At 51.6% G+C, this 24,359-nt stretch overlaps 3 protein-coding genes across 5 annotated transcripts; 2 read left to right on the top strand and 1 right to left on the bottom strand.

Moving 5' to 3' along the window:
• Positions 1-602: 602 nt before the first annotated feature.
• On the top strand, positions 603-10,710 carry Pithd1 (PITH domain containing 1). The gene is made up of 6 exons (XM_028759743.1): positions 603-909; positions 1,418-1,461; positions 1,818-1,895; positions 7,860-7,964; positions 9,060-9,168; positions 9,806-10,710. Exons 1-6 carry the CDS (start codon positions 712-714, stop codon positions 9,905-9,907), a joined length of 636 nt encoding a protein of 211 aa, XP_028615576.1. The 5' UTR covers positions 603-711; the 3' UTR covers positions 9,908-10,710.
• A 2,964-nt stretch (positions 10,711-13,674) lies between these two features.
• Lypla2 (lysophospholipase 2) lies at positions 13,675-18,059 on the top strand. 2 transcript variants are annotated; one of them, XM_028759798.1, is made up of 10 exons: positions 13,675-13,775; positions 15,321-15,426; positions 15,636-15,667; positions 15,751-15,816; positions 16,273-16,320; positions 16,405-16,475; positions 16,600-16,673; positions 16,747-16,848; positions 16,957-17,130; positions 17,205-18,059. In XM_028759798.1, the coding sequence occupies exons 2-10, from the start codon at positions 15,349-15,351 to the stop codon at positions 17,253-17,255; spliced, it is 696 nt and encodes a 231-aa protein (XP_028615631.1). In that variant the 5' UTR covers positions 13,675-13,775; positions 15,321-15,348; the 3' UTR covers positions 17,256-18,059. The 2 variants fall into 2 exon arrangements, with proteins under 2 accessions (XP_028615631.1, XP_028615632.1); XM_028759799.1 differs by lacking the exons at positions 13,675-13,775; positions 15,636-15,667 and having other exon boundaries at positions 15,325-15,426.
• Positions 18,053-22,727, bottom strand: Gale (UDP-galactose-4-epimerase). 2 transcript variants are annotated; one of them, XM_028759797.1, is made up of 11 exons: positions 22,666-22,727; positions 20,816-20,944; positions 20,603-20,718; positions 20,130-20,243; positions 19,701-19,877; positions 19,338-19,451; positions 19,185-19,251; positions 19,018-19,103; positions 18,834-18,911; positions 18,582-18,696; positions 18,053-18,484 (listed from the first exon to the last, which is right to left on the bottom strand). In XM_028759797.1, exons 2-11 carry the CDS (start codon positions 20,934-20,936, stop codon positions 18,426-18,428), a joined length of 1,047 nt encoding a protein of 348 aa, XP_028615630.1. In that variant the 5' UTR covers positions 20,937-20,944; positions 22,666-22,727; the 3' UTR covers positions 18,053-18,425. The 2 variants fall into 2 exon arrangements, with proteins under 2 accessions (XP_028615630.1, XP_028615629.1); XM_028759796.1 differs by having other exon boundaries at positions 20,816-20,941; positions 22,666-22,723.
• Between the last annotated feature and the right edge of the window lie 1,632 nt (positions 22,728-24,359).

Genomic DNA, 24,359 nt, shown 5'->3' with positions numbered 1-24,359 from the left:
AGATAGATAGATAGATAGATAGATAGATAGATAGATAGATAGATAGATAGATAGATAGACAGATATACAGATATAATAAATGTAAATAAAAGAATAACTAAGTCTTAACACCAGACTTGGTGGTGCATGCCTTTAATCCCTGAATTTGTTGGGATTTGGAGGCAGGAGGATTAGGAGTTGAAGGTACATAGATCATCTGAGGTCAGCCTGGGGTACATGAGCTAGGGGTACAGCCTAGCTCTAAAAAAATGTAAGGAAAGGGGGAGAAAGAGAGAGAAGGAAAAGAGGCGGGAGAAAGTAGGGGGTAGATAGAGGAGGTAAGAGGGGCCAGGAGCAGAGAGGAGGCAAGCTTTGCTGTGCTGTCGCCCCCGCCTCATCAATCACTCCGGAGAAAAGTGGCCGCTAGGAAAGAAAGCGCACGCTTTGGCCTGGGAGGGGAGGATTCGCGTCCCTGCCACGCGTCGCCAGCCCTACAGCTTGCACGCTTGAACGGTACCACTCATCCCCACCGCCAGCGTCAAGCTCCGCTGGCGCAGGTCCCACGTCAATCCCTCCCCGCCCCTCCCGCTAGGTCGCGCGCGCATGCGCCGCGCAGGGGCGCCTTTTACGACGCTTCAGGCGCGGCGCTTGGCGGCCGGCGCGGAGCGGAGTGAGCTCCGGGTGAGCGGCGATACCGAGGCGGTCGGAGGCGAGCCGGCGTGAGGCGTCGCCATGTCGCACGGCCACAGCCACGGCGGGGGCGGCTGTCGCTGCGCCGCCGAACGCGAGGAGCCGCCCGAGCAGCGCGGCCTGGCCTACGGGCTGTACCTGCGCATCGACCTGGAGCGACTGCAGTGCCTCAACGAGAGCCGCGAGGGCAGCGGCCGCGGCGTCTTCAAGCCGTGGGAGGAGCGGACCGACCGCTCCAAGGTGGGCGGACCGGGCGGCCCGGAGCCGCGGGGCCTCGCAGGGTAGACAGACAGGGAAACTGAGGCCCAGAGGAGCAAGGTGGGCGCTTTGCCTCCATTCCAAGGCGGCGAGGGAATGTGAGGGAGGAGAGCAGAGAGGACTGCTGCTTCTCCCTCTGACCATTGGGCCACATGGCTATCCGATGGCCTCACCTGGCCTGGGGTCGCGATCCGTATTTCTAACCTGGAACCCAGACTCCTTTGAGAGCCATTTGAAGGTTCCCCAGAAGGACACACATAAGCACTGGTCTTTGGGTTCGCAGCCCGGAAAACCCCCATTAGAATCCCTCTGGAGGGGCCGTGGTGACTAGAACACTGAGACTCAGCAGCTCCAAGCTCTTAGGACCTGGGCGCGGGTTGGTGGTACAAGTCCATTCGCATCGCAACCCAGTTTGTAGAACAGGGAGTTAAGATGCCTGAAATTGTAGGTTCTCAGCAGATATTTGTTGCTTTCTCCCCCTGCATCCCAGTTTGTTGAAAGTGATGCGGACGAAGAGCTTCTGTTTAATATTCCGTAAGTATCTCCTTGGTGCTTGCCTCTGGCAGACTAGGCTGTACCCAGTTCTCTCTTCAGATGGCTTCATTTATTGGCTATGTCAAGAGTGCACACCTGTTTGTAGAAATGGGATCGATTCCTTTGGTGGGTTCGAGAAAGAAACTACGGTAGCTTTTGTGTGTGTGACTGGAAACAGATGCATTTGTGGAATTAATAACTGAGGTAAATTTCTTGGAGGTGTGGAATGACAGGGCCTTTGAAAGGACTACAGGAGGCAGATGAGGCAACTAAGAGAGGGATGGGTCTTACCAGGGCCACACAGCAGCTCCAGGTTCAATCCCAGGTAGACAATCTTCTCTTTCGCATTCTGGCAGATTTACGGGCAATGTCAAGCTCAAAGGCGTCATCATAATGGGCGAGGACGATGACTCACACCCCTCGGAGATGAGACTGTGAGTAGCAAGGGCTGAAACTCCCACTTGGCTTTTTTTCTGATATATCTTATTCCAGGGAGAGGGAGATGGCTCAGTGGGTTAGAGGGCTTGCTGCATCAAGCATGAGGATCAGAGTTCAAATTCCCAACACCCAAGTAAAAACCTGGTATGGCCACCCTGCTGTGGACAGTAGAGAGAGCGGGATTTCGAGGGATTTATCTGTCTATGTATCTGTATCTATACCTATATCTGTATCTATACCTATATCTGTATCTATACCTATACCTGTATCTATACCTATACCTGTATCTATACCTATATCTGTATCTATACCTATATCTGTATCTATATCTGGCTTTATTTTTGAAACAGGATCTTGTGTCTTCTGAACTCCTACCTCCAAGTTACAGATAAGTTCCACCATGCCCAGATGGCTTTATTTCTTTTGAGACAGGTTCTCATTGTGTAGCCCTGGCTGACCTGGAACTTGTTATGTAGACCAGGCTGGCCTTGAAGTCACAGAGATCTGGCTTTCTCTGTATTCTGAGTGTTACCCTACCCAGCTGGGGTGTGTGGTGTGTGTGTGTGTGTGTGTGTTTTGTGGTGCTGGAGATAGAACACTAGGCCTTGTGAGTGCTAGGTACCTGCCCTACCACTGAGCCTCATTCCCCAGCCCAGTGACTGTCTTAGAGTAAACATCCTTGGGGCTAGCTGCTTATCTCTTTCCAGTTGCTGACGGTGGCACCATCATTCAGACAGTGTAAAACTGATGCTAGCTGTTGATGACTATGCAGTTTCCTTAACCTAGCTGCAGGCCCCGAGTGTTGCTTATGGCTCCTCTCACTGTGTAGTTACTATCTTCATGCTGTTGTGCTAATGTGGAATTGCTCCATCTGCATCTGTGTGGCCTCAGCAAAGTTCCAGAGCTGCTGTTGCCTCCACTTATAGTCTGCAGCTGGAGAGTTTGCCTTTCTGAAAGAAGAGGAATCTACCTTGTGAGTTCTGAGAAGACCTTGAAAATTGTCAAGGCAGAGCTAGGAGCATAGCTCAGTCAGTAATGTGCTTGCCTGGCAGTCACAAGGACCTGAGTTGCACCTCGGCCTCCAGGTGAAAATGGTGATAAGAATGTGCTTGTAATAATCCCAGTCCTGGACACAGGACTCCTGGAGCTCACTGGCTGGACTCCCTGGAGCTCAACTGACTGCTGAGCTCCAGGCCGGTAAGTGACCCTGTTCAAAAGAAGGAGGATGGCATTCAACCCAAGGTTGACCTCTAGCTGCCACACAAGCAAACAGACTTAAATTCACACACAAACACACACACACACACACACACACACACACACGTATTAAAAGAGTGGAGAGATAGCTCAGTGGTTAAGGACACTGGGTGCTTTTCCAGAGGACTCGGGTTCGATTCCTAGCACCACATGATGGGCCACAACCATCTCTTAATTCCATTTTCAGGGAGTCTGACACCCTTTTGTTCTCCGAGGGTACTGGATGCACAAATGAGGTCCATAGACATCCATGCAAGCACTCAGATACGTAATAAGTGAAGGGACCAGAGTGAGATGGTTCAGCGACTAAAAGCACTTAATGCTCTTGTAGAGGACCAGAATTTGATTCCCAGCACACAGTCAAGTGGCTTACAGCTACCTGTACCTCCAGGGGGATCCATCTTCCTCTTCTGGTGTCCTTAGTCACCTGCATGTACGTGACACAGACGCATAGGCCTACACAGGCACACACATATACACATAGATATTAAATCTTAAGGAAAAAAAATGAGCTAGGTACAGTATTTCATGCCTATAGTCCTGGCACTTAGAAGGCTAAGATAGGATTGCTGAGAGTTTAAGGCTAGGTGGAACTATATAGTGAGCCCCAGGTCAGTTTGAGCTATGGAATGATACCCTGTTATAAGAAAACATTGGTAAAAAGTTTTAAAGTAATAAAAATTTCAATTTGGGGCTAAGATTATATAGCTCAGCAGTAGGGAATTTGGTGCCTGTGAGCTCTCAGGGCCAGTCCCCGTCACTCTTGGAGAAGACCAGAGCGTTCCCAGTACCCACACTGGATGGCTCAATCATCTGTAACTCCAGAGGTATCAGACACCCTCTGCTGGGCTCCTTGGTTACACACACCTATGTGTGGTCACTCACACAGAAACACATAAATAAAAACAATAAAAATAAATCTTTAAAAGCATTATCTCTGTGTTGAATCATTTGAAGGAAAATGGATGTTTGGTCTGATAATTTTGGTACTTTTTGGATACTTAGTTACTGGGGACAGATTGACTAGCTTGGGTCAGGCTGCTCTCCCTCTGGTTCTCTGGTTAAGAGTATGGTCTGTGGAACAAAGAGAGGTCATTTTCACTTGTTAGCTGCTCCATGACTTCCAGACACTGTTTATCTTTTTTTTTTTCCTTTTTTTTTTAAAGATTTATTTATTTTATGTATGTGAGTACATTGTAGCCATCTTCAGACACACCAGAAGAGGGCATCGGATCCCATTAAAGATGGTTGTGAGCCACCATGTGGTTGCTGGGAATTGAACTCAGGACCTCTGGAAGAGCAGTCAGTGCTCTTAGCCGCTGAGCCATCTCTCCAGCCCCGACACTGTTTATTTTTATGCTTTGCTTTATTTTATGGAGATGCGTGTATGGCTGAGACTGTAAACACGTGTGTGTGTGTGCACCATATATGTGCAATAATCTGTAGAGGTCAGAAGAGGATTCTGGATCCCTTGGAACTGGAGTTACAGGTAGTTGTGAGCCACCACGTGGGCCTGGGAACCCAAACTGTTGTTCCTAACCTCTGAGACACATCTCTAGTCCCTTGACTGGTCCTGGAACTCCCTTTGTAGACTAGGACTGCTTAGAACTCAGTGATCCATCCACCTGGATCTGCCGCCTCAGCGCTGGGATTAAAAGTGTGTACCACCACGCCTGACAGGGTTGTTTGTTTGGTTTTGGTTTTTTGAGACAGGGTTTTTCTGTGTAGCCCTGGCTGTCCTGGAACTCACTCTGTAGACCAGGTTGCCCTGAAACTCAGGAATCCGCTTGCCTCTGCCTCCCAAGTGCTGGTATTAAAGGTGTGCACCACCTGGCTGGTTTTTTTTTGTTTTTTTTTGTTTTTTGTTTTGAGACTAGGCCTCACACTACAGTTTCTAACTCAGTGTAGCTGAAGCTGACCTTGAACTCCTGTTTCCATTGCTTAGGTGTACTACCATGCCTGAGAAACACTGTAGCTATCTTCAGACACACCAGAGGAGGGCATCAGACCCCATTACAGATGGTTGTGAGCCACCATGTGGTTGCTGGGAATTGAACTCAGGATCTCGGGAAGAATAATCAGTGCTCTTAACCGCTGAGCCATCTCTCCAGCCCCTGAGAAGCTTGTTTGTTTGTTTGTTTTTGTGTTTCGAGACAGGGTTTCTCTGTGTAGCCCTGGCTGTCCTGGAACTCTCTGTAGACCAGGCTGGCCTCGAACTCAGAAATCCGCCTGCCTCTGCCTCCCAAGTGCTGGGATTAAAGGCGTGTGCCACCACTGCCCAGCGAGAAGCTTTTCTTAAGGCTTTGTTTGTTTGTTTGTTTGTTTGTTTTTTCCAGAGGGGATCTTATTCTGTAGCACACACTGGTCTCAGACTCATGGTTGTCTTCCTGTGTCTGCCTTCCACTTGCTGACATTGGATCACTATGCCGGGTAAACAGTTGTTAACCAGTGTTCTCCCATACTACGGGGTACCTACTGGAGGGTGTTCCTTCTACCTGACTGCATCTTGGTGCTAGTTAGCGTCTCCCTCTGATCCAGCTCTCAGGCTCTGGTAGTCGTCCCTGCTCTTGTGTCTGTGAGGTAACCCGTTTGGCTTCTGGGTGTGAGCGCGTGCAGCATTTGTCTTGTGTTTAGCTTACTTCACTTAACGTAGTATTCTCCTAAGCTCGTCTCCATAGCATCAAATGACAGATTTTAGTCTTTTTATAACTGAATAGCGTCCCATAGTGTACTTATGTCACATTTTCTCTGTCCATTCATCTGTTGATAGCACTGAGGTTGAGTCTGAGGGACTTTGTGAATAGTGCCGTAATGAGCAGCAGATGGCAGTAGGCATGCAGATGTCTCTCCCGGACTCGTTTCCTTTCTCGGGGTATTCACTCAGTAAGGGAATTGTTAGATCATGGTATTTCTATTTCCTGTTTGTTTGGTTTTTGTTTGTTTGTGTGTCCCCTCTCTCCCCTTCCTCATTAATATTTCCTCCTTGTCTTTTTGGTAGTAACCATTCTGAGAGGATAAGCCCGTGGCTTAGATCTGCGTTTTCTTGATTAGTGACTCTGAACATTTTTCATATTCCTGTTGGCTTCTTTTGTTTGTTTGTTTGTTTGTTTGGTTTTCTGGTTTTTGGAGACAGGGTTTCTCTGTGTAGCCCTGGCTGTCCTGGAACTCACTCTGTAGACCAGGCTGGCCTCGAACTCAGAAATCCGCCTGCCTCTGCCTCCCAAGTACTGGGATTAAAGGCGTGCGCCACCACCGCCCGGCTCCTGTTGACTTCTTGAATAGTTTCCTTGTGGGGTTTTGAGACAACAGGGTCTTACAGTATAACCCAGATTGACCTCAAACTTGGAATTTCCCTGGTTCTGACTCGGTGCTGGGATTACAAGCATGTGTCATCATGGTCAGCTTGCATGTCTTTGGAGAAGAGGTTTCAGATCCTTTGCCTGCTCTTTAATCAGATTCTGTGCTCTTTTGTGCTTCAGTTGACTTCCCTATGTGCTTTGGACACTATTTACCCGTGTCAGAGTAGCTTGCATGCTCTTCCTGTCATTCTTTAAATCGAGCCTGGGTTTTTAACTACAGTGCTGCCCTGCCTCATAATGCTGCTCACGAGTGCTCACTGTCATTACCCTGCTGTGGACGGCTCTTAGAAACACTTTGAAGCAAACACTTGCCTTCATAAGTGACACACATTCTACTGCAGTGAAAATGCACCTCTCTTTCTTTGTGAGTGTGTTAAGAGAATTCCCTGAAGTGGCGTGGAGCTGAGTGCTTCCGAATTTCTTAGGTGGTGGTAGTATTTTTTTTTTTTAATATTTTTCTTTACTGGCAGTTTTAACTTTCCAAAGTCTTATGAGTTTGTGGTCTTTTATGTATTCTTTTTGAAATAGAAACCCCCGATTGTAGTATTTTAAAACATATTGCTGGGCATGATGGCATAAGCCTTTAATTTCAGCATTTGAAGGCAGAGGCAGGTGGATCTCTTAGTTCAGGGCCAGCCTGGACTACCTAGCAAGTTCTAGGACAGCCAAGGCTACCCTGTGTCCAAAAAAAGAGAGAGGGAAGAGGGAGGGAGAGAGAGAAAGAAAAGAAAAAAAGGAAAATAAACAAAAAAATGGAAAGAAATCTAATATGATGCTGTTCCGGTGGTTTTTGGACACAAAACCCGCTTGAGTGTTGAGCTGCCCGATCTTATCTCTTACTGTGTCAAATGTGCTTCTGCTGAAGTATGCATTTTCCACGAGTAAGCTGTTTTATTGCTTCACATCTCGGTGTGGGCTGAATGTGCTGAGTTCATTCTTCTCTGTGGTCCCTGCACGTGACTCAGGATCTCAGGCCACTCGAAGATGCCCCTGGGTTAGGCTGTGCTTCCTAGCTTTTTTCTTGCTTCTCCCTCCCGATCTCCCTTTCTTTCTCCGTCTTTCTTTCAAGGTGGGATCTTGCTCTGTTGCCCGCAATACTTGAATGAACTCTGCCCAAGCAGGCCTCCTGCTTTGGTCTCCCTCATAGCTAGGGCTGCCGGCAAGCTTTCAGCTTTGTAGTTGGCCTAAAGATATATGTAAATGCCAGGAAAATGCCATTCTGATCCTAACTTTGATCTTTTGATGGAACTGAGGCTAGTTGAGCAGTCAGCAGGGAGTTTTAAAACACTGAAAATTTTAATAATGCATATTCCTTGTCATTTTTTTCTCCCCCCTACCCCTCAGGTACAAGAACATTCCACAGATGTCATTTGATGACACAGAAAGGGAGCCAGACCAGACCTTTAGTCTGAACCGAGATATTACAGGAGAATTAGAGTATGCTACAAAGTAAGCCTGGCACCTGTTCTCCACGCTGTCTGTCCTTCATTTCATTTTGGAGATGGTCTTCATCTATAGCCCAGCCAGCTTTGAGCTCAGTCCTCCTCTATCTGTCTTCCCAGAGGACATGCTGCCTGCCCATGGCTTTTCTTCACTTGCAGTGAGTGTGAAGCCTGTGAGCTTGCCTCTGTGTTTTGGCCAGTGTCCTGCTTTCTGAACATTGGAGTTAAAACAGCAGAGAAAGCTTGATCCTTGGCGTGGCTGCTCTTGGCAGAGATCAGTGCACACCATGGACTTGTTGACTTGGAAGTATTGGGCAGTCCTGGGTGAGCAGCAAGTATAGCGTAAGAGAGATGTTTGTAGAATTCCTCTGAAGTAGGCTTAGGCAGAGTCAGTCACCTGGTCCACCTGGTCCCTTCTTTAATGAAGTCAACACAATAAATATGGCTTAGAACCCTGTTTGGTCATACACCATTCCTGTTCCTTGACATTAGGAACATTGGATAGCACTCACCCCCCCCCCCCTTTTTTTCTTTCTTTCTTTTTTTTTTTTTAGATTTATTTATTTTGTGTACGTGAGTATACTGTCTTCTCTCTTCAGACACACCAGAAGAAGGCGTCAGATCCCATTACAGATGGTTGTGAGCCACCATGTGGTTGCTGGGAATTGAGCTCAGGACCTCTGGAAAAGCAGTCAGTGCTCTTAACCGCTGAGCCGTCTCTCCAGTCAGCCTTTCTTTCTTCCTTCTTTTCTTTTTTTTCCCCCAGACAGTCTTGCCTGGCTGAGCTGGAGTTTACTTGTAGACCAGACTGTCATTGAACTTGTATCCTCCTGCCCCTGCCTTCTGTATATAGTGATGGCATATGTCACGTGCCAGGTGTGTGACTGCTTCATCTCTCTGTCTCTTCACCTTAGACAAGGTCTAACAGGTGCTTAGTACATGTTTACCTCACTAATTGCTGCTCTGAAGGAAACTGGCGATGAAGGATCGAGTGTCCTGATATTTGCCTACAAAGTGGGACTGAACTGTCGTCCTCGCTGGTGGTGAGATGAAGACCACACGGTAACCTGTGTCTTCTCTCCCTTCCTCTTCCATCCTCTAGAATTTCCCGGTTTTCAAATGTCTATCATCTTTCCATTCATATTTCAAAAAACTTTGGAGCAGATACCACGAAGATCTTTTATATTGGCCTGAGGGGAGAGTGGACTGAGGTAAGAGAGATTGGTAAATGTATGTCTACACCATGGCGCAGGCACACCAAGGGCAGGAACAAATGGGGGGCTGGTTGCTCCATTTGTTCACTGTCCCTTTGGTTTTTTGTTTGTTTTGTGACAGGCTGTCATTATATAGCCATAGGTGGCCTAGCAGTCGTTACATAGACCAGTCTTGCCTGGGTCTCACAGATCCACTGCCTCTTCTTCCTCAGTGCCTGGCTTCTTTAGATTTCATCGTAACTGTCTTCAGTGGCTAGACTATAAGTTTTCTTTTATTTTTACTATTCCTGTGTTTTCTCTGTGTGTGTACATGGTTATATGTGTGTAGTGGTATGTGTATTTTGCTACAGGGCTCTTGCTTAGCACACAGGAGGCCATGTTCCACCTGTCACACGTCCTTGACATTCTCTTGTTCTGGGCACCAGCGATAAGATGATAAGTTCCTTAGACAAGTTCCTGTTCTTGCCTGGATTTTCTCAGCTGCTGAGAAGCCTTGAGAGCAGATAGAGGTCTTTGCTGGCTTCTCTAGGTCAAAGGTGTCTGAAGAGGGCACTTCAGACAGGACATGAGGCAAGGAGCTGCAGGGTGTGTGTTCTTCAGTGACCACTGACCTCATCTCTACTTTTTCTTGTAGCTTCGCCGTCATGAGGTGACCATCTGCAACTATGAAGCGTCAGCCAACCCAGCAGACCACCGGGTGCATCAGGTCACCCCTCAGACACATTTCATTTCTTAAGGGCCAGCCAGGGCTCCCTCAGATGTGCTGTCAGTGAAGATGTGCGACCGCCTGCTGGGAAGGACAGGATGCTCCAGCAAGAGTTGCCTGCCACAGCCTTGGCCAGGCTTGGTCTTGAGGTTGCTGCAGGAACCTGGCCTGTGAAAACCGCCTCACCACCAGGAGCGGTGTGGGTGCCAAGGGACAGTCTTTCTCTAAGGGACTGCAGAATCTGGGTCTTAGGCTGGGTGGCATCTGACAGTCATGAATAATGCTCACTTTTCCGGTCTGTGGCCATGGGATCCCATGTGTCTTCTTGCTTGTGGCAGATTTCTTGTGTGGTTTGTCCTTCTTCAAAAAGGAAGCTTCCTCAGCTGTAGGAATCCTTCTGAAACCCGAGTTTTGTGTTTGAATTAGCCATCAGGAGGGTCTCCAACTAGAAACATGCGTCCCTGCTTGCTCCTCCTCCTGTCATTGCTCAGCATTTGTGTCAGGGTGCCCAGCTGGTGTCATATGTCACACACAAGTGTCCTACGATGGGGGTTGGAAAGGAAGAAGTCTCCTGGTACATGACTGCTTGGGAAAGGTCTTTCACACTGTCTAGCCAAATAGTTGGGAGAACATAGAGTCCTTTCTCTGCGTGGGTGACTGGGTTAGGGTAAGACTGCAACTTAGTAAAGATTCCCCTTGGGACCTCCTTGGTGTTGACCTGCTTCTAACTTGTGTTGTAAACCCAGTGCTGGGGTCTGGAGACCCTGCTCCTTCTGTTCATGGCTTTCACTCATGGTGACTAATGAGCTTCCTAATAAATCCTTAGAGACTTATGGTCTGTCTTTTCTTCTGTGCTCTTGTTAGTACTGTGAAACTTATATTTCACTAGGAACTGGATTGAACTTGAATCTCGTTTTCTTTTGATCTAGGTAGATCATGCATGTCACAATTAAATAAAGACTACATCAGTTCCTCCAGGAAAGGTTCAGCCTAATTCTGAACAGTATGGTAGAAACATTCCCCCTTCTGCATTTTGTAAAAAGGATGCTGGGGTTAGAAACCTAGGTTCCATTTCTCATGACGGGGAAGTAACTTGTGGAGTAACAGATGTAAAAACAAGGGAGGCTGTGGGCTGGAGAGATGGCTTATTAGTTAAGAGCTCTTGCCGCTCTTCCAGAGGGCCCGAGTTTGTTTCTCAACACCTGCATGGTGGCTCAGTAACTGTAACTCAAGTTCTAGGGGGTTAGATGCTCTCTCCTGGTCTCTGCTGACATTTCATTCACATGGTACACAGACATAACATGCAGGTTAAACAACCATACATATAAACACAGGAGAGCCGCTGGAGGTACCACAAGAAGTAGGGGTGTGGATAGTGAGCTATTACTTTGTGGTGAACACTGCATTTGGCAAGAATCCCAGTGGCTGAAAGCATCCGATACCCCACTTTTTTCAGAAAGTAGCAAGAGTTGGTAAGGGAGCAAGTGCTGAATCTGGCCCTGGAGAATTCTCTGAAGAATACCCCATCCTTGTCAGGAGGATATTGCCACTTTCTCCCGATCTTGGAAAATGGTCTTTGGCTTTTAAGCATTGTTAGGAATCAAAGTTCTGAAACAAACTAGAATATGAACAGTGCTCAGTGCACTTAGACTCTCGCCAACCTGCTTTTCGGAAAATTCTCAAGACTAGAAGGGCTAGTGGTCAGGGTGTAGCTCTGTCACAAAACATGTGACAGCACTTGCCTAGCATGTGTGTAGCCTGGGATGGGTTCCTAGCATCAAGATAAAGGCCATTTAAAATTTTTGGATTAAGAGGAAAAGTGAAGTTAGCCTCAAACCAGCCATGGAGATGGCTCTGCTGGTAAGCGCTTGCTGTTTGAGCCTGACAGAGTTGAGATTCCCAGGATCTGGCTGAAAAGTCACAGAGCATGCACATGTCTATAATCCCAGTGAGCTAGGCAGAAACAGGACATTCCCCTCGAAGCACTCGGGCCAGCTTGGCTGGAGTACACAACTCAACAGCAAACCAGAGACTGCCTCAATAACAAAGTGCTGGGCATGGTGGTCCATGCCTTTATTCCCGGTCCTCGAGGGGCAGAGGCAGGTACATCTCTGTAAGCTGAAGGCCAGTCTGGTCTACGTAGCAAGTTCTGAGGACTGGTGTCTTGAGTTTGTTCTCTGACATGTGATCAAAACATGGATGCATACCATTCACACGAAACACCCAATACACCAGAATACTAGCCCATTTGTTCCACTAAAAGATGCTCACAGGTAGCTCCTGGAACTGAGCCTGTAGGCTTGAAGCATCACTTGCAAAAGTGCTACAGTGGCTTATGTGAAAATACAAGAGCCGTATTCCATCCACAGACCAATCCAGCAGGCTTCTGCGGGCACTGGGGCTAGCTGTATTGCTTTCTTCTTGTTTTATCCCCTTTTTTGGTGACATCAACTTCTAGGTCTTTGGCTTGTCATGATCGTGATCCCTTGATCTCCATATTTTAAGCACCATCCCTATGACCTGAATACAAGAACAAGCTGCTTCTTGGTCTTGAGGGAAGTGTTTTTGTTGATCATCCAAGCTTGTATTGCTTTGGGTTCACAGGGGGGAACAAAAAAACAAAAGCAAAAACGAGTGTAGGTTAATTTGGAAGAATGAGTCCTCTGAGTCCTCTGCAGCTGGGACCCCTGTGACTCATTTCCTGTTTTCTGATCCCTAAAGTTTCTCTCCGATTCAGTCCTTCAGTTCAGCTTGTCTCTCACCCTGGACTCCAAGCCCAATTTCCACTTTACCAGTATGACTCAGTGGTGACCAGATGAAAGCCTTTTGTTCTTAGCTCACAGCTGGTGGCATTTTGTGCAACCTGCAAGGCATCACTTGTCAAGGACAGTGTCAAGCCAACCCTGCCAGTGCCAGTGTATCAGTATCCTGATATGGCCTACGTACTTTCCCAGGGTCCTTCTTCAAGTGGGTAAGGCCTCACACTGTGATTTTACAGTGTTCAAAGCAAGTTTATGTGGCCCCATTGAGGCTTACCAGCAAAGTTATGAAATAGCAGGTGGTTATTATCATTTTATAGCTGAGGAAGCCGGTCAGGAAAAACAGATTACAGTGTAATCTCGAGGTTGCTATTTATTTACTTCCTCTCTCTAAGCCTTAGTTTCCTCATCTTTAAAGATAAGAGTGGAGGACGGGGTGATCTCGGGTCTTTTCAGGTCAGGGTGTAAAGCCATCTATGATCCCGTGAAACTGGGATCAGCTTGAAAAACAGTATAGAGGGCGAACAAGAAGAAAGATGAACAAGGAGAAAGCTCTTCAGTACAACAGGAGGCGTGTAGCTAAAAACATTCACCAGTTTTGTGAGGGAAGCAAATCTCTGTGATGCTTTAGTGTTCTACTAAAGTAACCATTTCACTACATATGCATACGATACTGCGTACTGGAGACATAAGCAATAAAACGTATCTTAATAAAACACGACAGTGTGAACATCCAAGACCACACCTGGAAGTGTGCCCTGCCCCATGGGGATGGGAAGACGGCCAACTTTATGCTAAAGAATTCCCGTGAGGAATGCCTCTCCTCCAGGACGCAGGTCCACCAGGAGGGCTTGGCTGGTAAGGGCATCTGAGAATCCCATGCCATGTCCAGACGCTGTACATGGACAGCGTCACAGGGAGTGGTCCCACTGTGGGCAACATGGCAGCTTCTACCCTGGAAAGCTGGACTCGCTTCCGGGTTCCGTACTGCTGGCCGGGCTACTTCCGGCAGCAGGATGGCTGGGTTCCCGAGACTCGAACGGAAGTTCCGGCGGGGGCGGCCGAGGGGGAAGAGTGTGTGTCTGTGCGGGAGAAAGGGGAGAATCGCCCGAACGGTCTCGGAAGCCCCTGGGAGTGAGGTATCCAGGCGATCACGCAGCGAAGCTGCGAGGGTCCCGGGGTGGCGGCGAGGAGTGGCCGGAGGGCGCTGTCCAGTCCTGGGACGGCCGGGCCAGGGGCTGCGCGCGTGGCGGGAGAGCGGCTGCGCGCTGGGCAGAGGGAGACCCCATTGTGGGGCGGAGGCTTCCCAGGGTCAATGCCCCTTTGTGGGCAGGGGCGAGCCGTGGGGCAGGGCAGCAAATGCCACTGTAGGGATGTAATGACCCTGGGTCAGAACCCAAGTTCCCACTGTGGAGAATGGGAGACGACGACGGGTCATCCCTTGGAGAGTGGGAGCCGGGTGGAGGTGGGAGTCCCCAGTGTCTAGGAGGAAGGGGATCCTGGCTTAGGGTGTCAGGTGCATTCCCCGTGGGAAGAGGAACCCCACAATCAAAGGTGTGGAAAGAAGCTGTGTGATCATCCTACCGTGAGGAGGGGCAGTCGGGGTCAGAGCTGGAAGGTGGGAACCTGCGGGAGGGCGGGGCGCCCGTAAGACACTTCAGAGGCAGGTAGCGGAAGCTTCCGGAGTTTGGAGGATGCTAAGGATGGGGAGGGGCCAGGCAGCCTGATATTCTTTTGTGTTGGGAGTCCCAACACCTGTTCATTTGGGGACCCGTTTGGAGTCAGCGACAGCAGCAACAGCAGGTATAGCCCTGTGAAACTGGGAAGGCTTGGAGCACCAGTTTGTGGTGGAAGATGGCAGGAGGGAGTTAGGTTCTCGTGGGACATGGGTGGCTTCCAGAGGCCCTGGGGATTTCTTACTGAACCAGACTGCTAAGAAGACTGGATAGGGGCTGGGGAGGAGGGGAGGAGAGGGAAGATGGAGAAGATGGGATGTGGGTGGGACTGAAAGCCTGTTTTCAGTGGGTTTCTTCCATCTCTCCCTAAGGACAGGACTCAGGGAAGAGGGGTTCCAGGAAAGGGATATCTGGGACCTTGGAAGGATGCAGTTAACATAGGAGACTTATAGACTGAAGGCTGCAGGAAATGCCCTGCCTGCCCTTGCCCCCTACTTCCACACTTCCAACCCCTAAACCCTGTGCCAGCCCATGTACCATGCTTAGTCTTTGAGGTTGGGTCAGAAACCAGGTATGCCAGTTCTAGACCAAGAGGATTGCTGGCCTGCTTCTCAGCCTTGGGATGGAGCCAACTTTCTTTTTTTTTCTCTCTCTCTCTCTCTTTTTTTTTAATTTATATAGTTTTATGTGCATTGGTGTTGTGTCTGCATTATATATCTTTATGAGCGTGTCAGATCCCCTGGAACAGGAGTTACAGACAGTTGTGAACTGCCATGTGGGTGCTGAGAATTGAATCCAGGATCTTTGGAAGAGCAGCTAGTGCTCTTAACCACTGAGCTATCTCTCCAGTTCCCTGGGGCCAACTTTCTACCTCTCTGCCTGAGATTTCTTTCTGCCTTTATTTTCTCTCTGCTTAGAATCGAACCCCTGGCACTGCACAAGGCTTATGGCCTGGGTGGGCTTGTCTCGCCTGCCTTTGCTTTTGACCCACTACCTTCTCTTGTGCAGGCCCAGCCTGCAGGAAGCCCTGCAGTGTATGTGTGGTAACACCATGTCTGTGCCCCTGCTCACCGACGCAGCCACCGTGTCTGGAGCTGAGCGGGAAACGGCCGCGGTAAGGCCCCAGCAAGCGGTGGATGGGGGCAGGCTGGGAAACATGGAGGAGGCAGTATGAGACGGGCTTAGCCTGAAGCTAGGAGGGGTTAATAATCTGTTGGCTCCCACCTGGGGTTCCTCTGGGTCTGAGGGGCGGGGGTAGAGGTGAGCTGGAGTTGGAGGTCTAAAGGGGGACCTTCTTGTCCCATTTCTGACTTTTTTCCCCAGGTTATTTTTTTACATGGACTTGGAGACACTGGGTGAGTGAGGTGAGGGCGATGCTCCTTCTTCGGGTAGGGCTGGAGGGCCTTTGTCCTACACTGTCTCTTCTTCCTTCCCACAGGCACAGCTGGGCTGACGCTCTCTCCACCATCCGGCTTCCTCATGTCAAGTACATCTGTCCCCATGCGTGAGTGTTGCCCCAGCTAAGAGGGGTGTGTGCGGTGGGGGCGGGGAGGTGTCCTCTGGTCCTAGGCCTGTTCCCTTCATCAGCTGCCTCCTGGGGCTTGGGCTCAGAGCAGTCTGGCCATGTCAGTCTTAGCTCTAGGAGCCCTAGGAATGGGCTCCAGTTCCACTTTTCATCCCTAAGCTTCCGAGACCCAAGCCCTCCTAAAAGGAGCCTTCCCTCCCCCAAGTACTCACCCTGAGCTGGACCCCGTCACTGGGCCTTGGTCTCTGCTTCTCCATCGTTACCACTGATGCCCCAACCACAGCCTCCAGCCCCACGTGGCAGGTTGCCTGGCAACACTTGAAACACAGGGCCTGCCTGCTGGGAGGGCCCCCCCAAGGGCAGCTCTGCCCATTCCCGGGCTCTCTACTGATGCTTTCCTCCTCCTGAGACCTTTCGGCCCTCCCTCCTTCCCAGGCCCAGGATCCCTGTGACACTCAACATGAAGATGGTGATGCCCTCCTGGTGAGTTTGGGGATGAGAGGAAAACTAGGGGAGCTGAAGGGGCTAGCGAGAGCTTTCCAACAACTACTGCCTCTGCTTGCCCAGGTTTGACCTGATGGGGCTGAGTCCAGATGCCCCAGAGGATGAAGCTGGCATCAAGAAGGCCGCAGAGAACAGTAAGGCCCCAGCCCGCCCACATCAGTCCCTCCCCATCCCCCTCCCCCAGGCACCAGGCAGTGCCCACCTGCTCCCTTCAAGCCTCCAGCAGTCTCCTTCACCCAGTCATACCCTCCCCCCCAGTCAAGGCTTTGATTGAACATGAGATGAGGAACGGGATCCCTGCCAACCGCATCGTCCTGGGTGGCTTTTCGCAGGTGAGGAGCCTGTGAGGGGGAGGGGAGGTGTGCATGTGTCCTTCTTTCCTGACCTGTCATTCTCTTCTCCCAGGGTGGGGCTCTGTCCCTCTATACAGCGCTTACCTGCCCCCACCCTCTGGCTGGCATTGTGGCATTGAGCTGCTGGCTGCCTCTGCACCGGAACTTCCCCCAGGTGAGTGTCCTCCCAGGTCCCTCCCCTCTCTCTCCAGGGTCCCTGTGACTTGGGGGCCATGCTGCATGTAGCACTGACCTTGCCCTGGAAATTCTGTCTGGCCCACAGGCAGCCAATGGCAGTGCCAAGGACCTGGCCATCCTTCAGTGCCATGGGGAGCTGGACCCCATGGTACCTGTTCGGTTTGGGGCCCTGACAGCTGAGAAGCTCCGGACTGTTGTCACGCCTGCCAGGGTCCAGTTTAAGACGTACCCAGGTGTCATGCACAGCTCCTGCCCTCAGGTCAGTGGGGATAGCCTACTCCTGTGTCCCCTCCTCCTTCCATCAGGGACCCTCACAATCTACCCTCATCCCAGGAGATGGCAGCTGTAAAAGAATTTCTGGAGAAACTTCTGCCTCCGGTTTAACTAGTTGCTGGCTCCCATCACGGTCCCCCAGCCCACAGGGGACCCAGCAAGCAAGCACCGCATCATCTTGGATCTGAGCCGGTCGAGCCCCTGTCCCTTCTCTTCCCACCCTATCCTCTTCCCACAGGCCTCTGGGGCAGGTCGCCGAGGCTGGCCAGGCCTTCCTGCTGGCCTCGGCCGTCTGGAAGTCAGCAGCAGGGGTGGGCTGCCCTCTTACCCCACTTCCCCAGAGGTGGGCCCCAGCAGCAGTATTGGAGGGGCTGTAGGCAGCGGGAGAGAGGGGCCCAGCTGCTGACCCGCTCACTCAGGACCTCACCCACTAGCCCCGCTTTGGGCCCCCTCCTGTGACCTCAGGGTTTGGCCCGTGGGGCCCTCATGGGCCCCTCCCCAGTGATTCTGCCCGGATAATCGTCTCCTGCCTCACTGCAGCTGCTTCTGTCACGAATGTGTCCATGGCCCGGGGCCCTTGCTGCTGTGGGCTGCCTGCTCCAGGGCAGGCTGGTCAGTGAGGAGGTAGAGTCCCTCAGGGGCCTCCCCCCTGCCCCTCCCCTCAGAGGGGCTGGGCCCTGCCTCCCCATGGCCCTTCCTTGCAGGCCTGGAGCCTGTAGGGCTGGATTGAGGTTCAAGGGCCCCCAACTCCCTGCTGTCTCCCCCCTCACCTATGTCCCCCCTTAGGGCCAGGGAGGTGGTGGGGGAGGAGTTGTGTCTTGTCTTCTGTCTTCATGTGGTTTTGGGTGTTTTTCTTGTTTTGTCCTGGATTCCGATAAAATTAAAGAAATTGCTTCACCTCTTGAGGCTGCCTTATGTGGTAGTTACCATCTGTGAGAATCTGCCTCACGAGAAGAAACCAGTTTTATTTTAAATACTTTGGAAAGCTCAATCATAGCAGTGTAAGTTAGTGCCTGGGGGAGGCTATGGTCCCAGACCCCCTGGCCTCCCAAGGCTCTGGGGATCACAGGAGCTGCTGGACACTGGGGGAGATAGGCTGGAAAGCCCTGGGCTCCCTTCTGGTCAGGAGAGCCAGAGGTCTCCTGCCTGGAGGGCTGAGCAGAGACAGCTGGCATTTGAGGTAGGGTGGCCTCAGCTTGGCCCCAGAGCGTGAGGGTACAGGGTCCAGTGGAGACTGGAAAGCAGGCAGCTGCTCTTTTCTGGTTTGTGGCAAGGAGGTCCTCAGGCCTGTGGCCCAAAGCCTGAGGGGTTCTGCTTCTGCCAGCGCCACAGATCTTCACCTGTGCAGACATGGATGGTCAGGGCTTGCCTGAGGACAGCCCGATCAGTTCCCCTTACAGCCAGTTCCGCCCTCTTCTGGGTTGGTCAGACACTCACACATCCTGTCCAGCCCCAAGGCTGCTGTCCAGCCCAGCTCCTCATGGGCCAGGCTGGGATTGGCATAACAGGCCGCCACGTCACCGTCCCGCCGTGCTACCACCTTGTACGGGATCTGCAGGGGAAGGAGTGGATACTTAGCCGACCAGGCCCTGGGCCCCAGGAACCACAGACAAGAAAGAGCTGTGTTGGAGGCACCTAGTACTGAGGAGATGGCTGTTCGGGGGTGCCTACTGCTTGTGTGGGGCCTACCTTCTTCCCTGAGGCCTTCTCCATGGCTTGGACCATCTGCAGGACAGAGTAGCCTGTGCCCGTGCCCAGGTTGTAGGTCTGCCCAAGAGAATGGATGTTGAACGGAGTCTGTCTTTCATCCTGTGCACCCCCTTCACCCTGGATTCCAACTGCTTCCGCCCCGGCTCCTCTCCTGGCTCCCTACCCGGCAACCACACTGCTCCTTCAGCTTCTTCAAGGCTGCTACATGGCCCTTCGCCAGATCCACGACATGAATGTAATCCCGCACACCTGCAGAGGAAGTGCTTCCATGAGAAGCTTGTCTCCCTCCCCAGCTCCTGGCTCCCTCCTTGCCCTGACTCCTAGGCTCACCTGTCCCATCCTCTGTAGCATAGTCATCACCAAAGACATTCAGGGCCTCTCGTCGCCCGATTGCCACCTACGGCAGAAGTCAGGTCAACTTCTTCAAGGGCCTGGCATCAGTGGTAATCTGGGCTGCGCCCACCCCGGGGTTATTCCCTCTACCTGGGAGACATAGGGCATGAGGTTGTTGGGGACACCCTGAGGATCTTCACCGATGCGGCCAGAGGCGTGGGCGCCTGTGGGATTGAAGTACCGGAGCAGCACAGCATTCCAGGCCTGTGTGGTACAGGTCAGACAGTGGGGCTGGGCACACGGAGTGATCCTAACCCAACCTGCAGCCTCGCCGTGTCTGCCTGGGTTCCCTACCAACAAGCAAGGGATGGCGCCTGCATACCAGCTGCTGAGACCTTGGGCAGAATCCTGCCGCTTCTCACCCTCTGTCTGCTTGTGAGAGAACCCAGGATCCCAATCCTGGGCTCAAGGGGGCCAGTGGACGGAGCAAAGGGTGGAGAGAGGGATCCTCACCGTGTCTGCCCGGCACAGGTCCCGGATCATCTCCTCAATGAAGAACTTGGACTTGCCGTAGGGGTTGGTGCAGCCCCCGGTGGGGTGGGCCTCATCCAGAGGCAGATACTGGGGGTTCCCGTACACGGTGGCAGAGCTGCTGAATACCAGATTCTTCACCCCATGGGCCCTCATGATCTGGCCGTGGAGGGGAGGGTCAGTGGTCTGTGCCTCACGGGTAAGCCCCACTTGTTTCCCCACCCTAGGAGGGTGGGGCTGAGGCGACAGGCATCAGTTACAGAGTGAGAAACAGGCTGGGGGGGTAAAGAAAGGCATGTGTCCAAGATAGTACAGCTCGGGTCCTCTCTGATTTCCCACGCAGACCCTTACTGTGGCCAGCATGCCAGATAGCCTGGGGCCCAGCTGGGGTCTGTGTCCCCTTCCTCTTACCTCCAGAAGCTGGATGGTCCCTGTTAAGTTAACTCTATAGTAATCCAGAGGCTTCTGCACCGACTCGCCCACAGCCTTGAGCCCAGCAAAGTGGATGACAGCCTTAAAGCTGTGCTGCAGGGTAAAGCCGGGGTCAGGATGCTGCGCAGGACCTGGTGATGCTCCTCCTACCCGCTGAGCAGCTCTTGCTGTGTAGACCAGGCTGGGCCCAAACTCACAAAGATCTGTCTACCTCTGCCTCCCATGTGCTGGGTTTAAAGGCATGCTCTAAATGCCCAGCTAGCACCTACCTTCTTTTTCTTTTTAAAGATTTATTTAATGTATGAGTACATTGTAGCTATCTTCAGACACACCAGAAGAGGGCATTGGATCCCATTATAGATGGTTTTGAGCCACCATGTGGTTGGTGGGAATTGAACTCAGGACCCCTGGAAGAGCATCTGACTGAGCCATCTCTCTAGTCCAGCACCTACCTTCTTAAAGAGGTGCTGGAGGGCTGCCTGGTCCAAGATGTCCATTTCCTCAAACTCCACAGAGCGGCCTGTCAGCTCCTGGACCCGGCGCAGGCTCTCAGGCATGGAGTCTCCTCCTGGTGGGGCACGCAGAGGCGTTCAACATTAGAAAACGGGGTCCTGTATCCAACCCCTCCAGAAACCACTCACTGATTCACACCCAGCGTCACTTACCACGAATGGCATTATGGAAGTTGTCGATGACCACAGGCGAGTAGCCTGCCTCCAGCAGCTCCAGTACTGTGTGGCTGCCGATGTAGCCAGCCCCACCTGTGACCAGCACCTTCCACTCCATGGCGCCTGCTTAGAAGACAGAGTGTCAGAGGTGCCTGAGGCTGTTTGCCCAGAGCCTCACTCCAACTGGATGCTTGTCCCCTAACTTCATCTTGGAGGATGCAGTGGTGGGCCCCAGTTTAAGGAGATGCTCCAGAATCAGCCCTGGGTCTAACTAGATCACTATCAGTTTCTGGCCATCGGGGGCGACGTTTTGAATCCTCCCTAGGGCACAGTTTTCATCTCTAGAACTAATTTTTTTTAAAAAGAATTATTTATTTTATGTATGTGAGTACACTATATCTGTCTTCAAACACACCAGAAGAGGGCATCATATCTCATTACAGATGGTTGTGAGCCACCATGTGGTTGCTGGGAATTGAACTCAGGACCTCTGGAAGAGCAGTCAGTGCTCTTAACCACTGAGCCATCTTTCCAGCCCTCTAGAACTAATTATTGTATACACACCATGTATTAGGAGGGTCCAATGAAGCTATTGAAAGGTCTGCTACCTGTATACATAGGAATCAGACACACCATGTTGTCTAGTTCCTGTTGACATAGGGTAGGAAGCTGGGCCTTTTGAAGACCCACCCTTCCTGCCTTCATGTCTGGAGAATGGACAGTCTCAGGCAGAAGAACTCAGGATGGAAGGCTAGGATATGTCCCTGTAAACTGAAGCCTTTTCCCAGGAGCAAAAGTTTCCTGGGTTTGATGAGTAATACCTAGTGCTCCAACAACCTTTCCCCTGGAAGGTCGGTTGGGAGGAAGCAGTAAAAACTGCAAATAGCTTCGAGGGTGGGGTCCTTAACCCGGGAAGCTATGCCTAGCTCTGAGGCTGCAGAACCAGCAGCCCTGGAGTGGGTAGAGCTTCACTCCACTCCGGGGCAGCCAATAGCTCAGCTTTGGCCCAGCTAGCTTAGAGCAACAGATCCCGCCCAACTAGGGCAGCACCAAGTGAGCCGGTGTCGACGTGGATTTGGCCCGCGTTCCGCTGCCAGGTGTGCATCCCCACCCTGAGCAAACTGCTGGGCGGACAGAAAGGAAATCCACACACTGAGGCCTTTCATTCTCACGACCTGGCTCGCTGCCTTCTTTCTCCAAGCTGCCTCAAGTTTCTGCTGGGGTTATTCTGCTGTAACCCACTGGACTGGGCGTCCAGCGTGTACCAGGATCACTACCCCGCACTTGTGCGTTATTCTACCAACATCTGGAGGAGGCAGTTGTTTCTACTAGCACTTGGTACTAGGGTCAGAGTCTGGAGGCAGTCGGCCTGGGGTCACACAGCAGTAAGAACTGCCTGAGTGGGATCCCCGAGACTAGTCCCCGCTACTCCCTGCAGCTCTCTCATCGCGCGAGGACGCGGTGAAGCGGTCGCTGAGGGGGCTCTGGAGGCAGAAAGACTGCTCTGAGGTCGCTCCGCTCCGGACTAGGGAGTGACCTTGGTCAGCGGTCCCCTCTTCAGTTTTCAGTCTGTACAAGGGAGGAGAGCGGATGCTAGGTCTCAACAGCCCGGGCGAGGCGGAGCTTAGCTCTGGACTCCGGTTCTGGGCTGGGAGAGGGAGCGGGGAGCCGGGCCCCCGAATGAATGGGTTCGGGTGGCCCCCGCTAGGGCTGCGGAAAATGCGAGCAGAAGGGGTGGGCCTGGCCCTGTTCCGAACACGAACCGACCCTCTTGGAACTCCCTCGCTCCCCACCAACCACTGGCCCTTCCGAGCTCACTAAACCCTTCTTCATTCTACCAGCCGAACCTGCAGAAGATCCAGCGCTGACTCCAGGAGCCGCCTCCCGCGACCAGCGCAGCGGCCCCTTTAAGACCTGACAGCCCAGGTTGACCCCGCCCTCTTCACGCCCTCCAGGAAACGTGTGTCCTGGGTTACCGACTGGATGGCGGCCCTGGAGGGACAAATGACTTGTGCAGGCTTTAAGCGACTGCGCAGTGCGTTTCCATCCGGGGCGGAGATGAGGGGTGCGGGCGCCGTCCGGTGACCGGCGGGCTGTGGAGGAGAAGCAGGGTCAGCGTCCCTCCACTCTGGGCCACTGTTTCCCTGTATGTGACAAACCTTCGTCGGGCTGCTCCACTTGGAGGGCATGGCTGGCCAGGCCGAGACCTGGATCCAAGTCCACACGGGACGTAACCCACGAGGGAAGGAACCTTTAAACTCACAGTAGCAATTGCTATGCCCATCGCTGACGCCGCCCCCTCCCCCAACGGCGTGTCTGCGCGTCTAACACCGTTTAGCAACTCAAGACAGTTTTGTCTCGGTTTAAATACAAAGCGGGGAGAGCGGCTAAGAGCACTGACTGCTCTTCCAGAGGTCCTGAGTTCAAATCCCAGCAACCACATGATGGCTCACAACCATCCATAGTGAGATTGGATGCCCTCTTCTGGTGTGTCCGAAGACAGCTACAGTGTACTCAAAATAAATAAATAAATCTTTAAAAATAAATTAATTAATTAATCTTAAAAAAAAAACCCAAAACCACTAAAAACCCAAAGCGGATCTGAATGCTCCTGCAGAGGACCTGAGTCCTGTTTCCAGCACCCACATACCACTAATCATTCCATGGGATGCCAACCCCCCCTCCCCACACCTTCTGGCCTCCATGGTACATACCTTACATACCTGGCATTCTCTCACAAATACATAATAAAATAAAAATAAATCGTTCCTGGTAGCACAGGCCTTCAATCCCAGCACTTGGGAGGCAGAAGCAGGCAGATTTCAGTGAGTTTCAAGGGCAGTCTGCTCTACACAAGAGGGTTCCAGACCAGTGACAGATAGCCATCAGGTAAGGGCACTCTTCACAACAGCCTGTAGCTCCAGGGGATTTGCGCCAGCAGTCATCCACACATTTGTTGGTTTGATCTGGTTTCGTTTTGTTTTCTTGAGACAGGGTTTCTCTGTGAAGCCTTGACTGTCCTAAAACTCACTCTGTAGACCAGGCTGTCCTCAAACTCAGAGATCCGCCTGCCTCTGCCTCCTGAGTGCTGGGATTAAAGGCGAGTACCTCCCCCATGATCTTCCCACCCTCCCCACCTCCAGGATATAATTTTTTCTAAGTGTGGGGGGAAAGGCTGAGCCGTTTAAGAGCTGGTGCAGGCGCTCCTTTTGCTAAGGACCAGAGCGCCATTCTCTGCTCCTAGTCTGCAGGACTCACAACTGTATAGATGGCTCCGGGTGATCCCACCCCCTCTTCTGGATTCCTCAGCTCCTGTATTTGCATATGCACACACAGACATATATATATGTGCTTGTATATACATAATTTAAAATAATTCTTAATTTCTAAAGCCAGGTATAGTGGCACACACCTTTAATTCCAGCACTCAGGAGCCAGAGGCAGGCGGATCTCCGAGTTCGAGGGCAGCCTGGATTTCAGAGTTACAGGACAGCCAGGGCTACACAGAGAAACCCTCAAAATAAAAATAAAAATAATGTCA

The sequence above is a fragment of the Grammomys surdaster genome, unplaced genomic scaffold (assembly GCF_004785775.1).
Source record: "Grammomys surdaster isolate TR1022 unplaced genomic scaffold, NIH_TR_1.0 126313, whole genome shotgun sequence".
Classification (NCBI taxonomy): Eukaryota; Metazoa; Chordata; class Mammalia; order Rodentia; family Muridae; genus Grammomys; species Grammomys surdaster.
This window is presented reverse-complemented; position numbering and strand designations above follow the sequence as displayed.

Excerpts from the sequence above, each read along its gene's own strand:
- Pithd1 (XM_028759743.1), top strand. The coding sequence starts at position 712 with ATGTCGCACGGCCACAGCCACGGCGGGGGCGGCTGTCGCTGCGCCGCC. Across the intron at positions 7,965-9,059 it reads GAATTAGAGTATGCTACAAA|AATTTCCCGGTTTTCAAATG; the intron begins GTAAGCCTGGCA and ends TCCATCCTCTAG. Across the intron at positions 9,169-9,805 it reads TGAGGGGAGAGTGGACTGAG|CTTCGCCGTCATGAGGTGAC; the intron begins GTAAGAGAGATT and ends TTTTTCTTGTAG.
- Lypla2 (XM_028759798.1), top strand. The coding sequence starts at position 15,349 with ATGTGTGGTAACACCATGTCTGTGCCCCTGCTCACCGACGCAGCCACC. Across the intron at positions 16,321-16,404 it reads AAGATGGTGATGCCCTCCTG|GTTTGACCTGATGGGGCTGA; the intron begins GTGAGTTTGGGG and ends CTGCTTGCCCAG. Across the intron at positions 16,674-16,746 it reads TCCTGGGTGGCTTTTCGCAG|GGTGGGGCTCTGTCCCTCTA; the intron begins GTGAGGAGCCTG and ends CTCTTCTCCCAG.
- Gale (XM_028759797.1), bottom strand. The coding sequence starts at position 20,936 with ATGGAGTGGAAGGTGCTGGTCACAGGTGGGGCTGGCTACATCGGCAGC. Across the intron at positions 20,244-20,602 it reads TCCAGCACCTCTTTAAGAAG|CACAGCTTTAAGGCTGTCAT; the intron begins GTAGGTGCTGGA and ends TTTACCCTGCAG. Across the intron at positions 19,452-19,700 it reads ACCTGTGCCGGGCAGACACG|GCCTGGAATGCTGTGCTGCT; the intron begins GTGAGGATCCCT and ends TGTACCACACAG.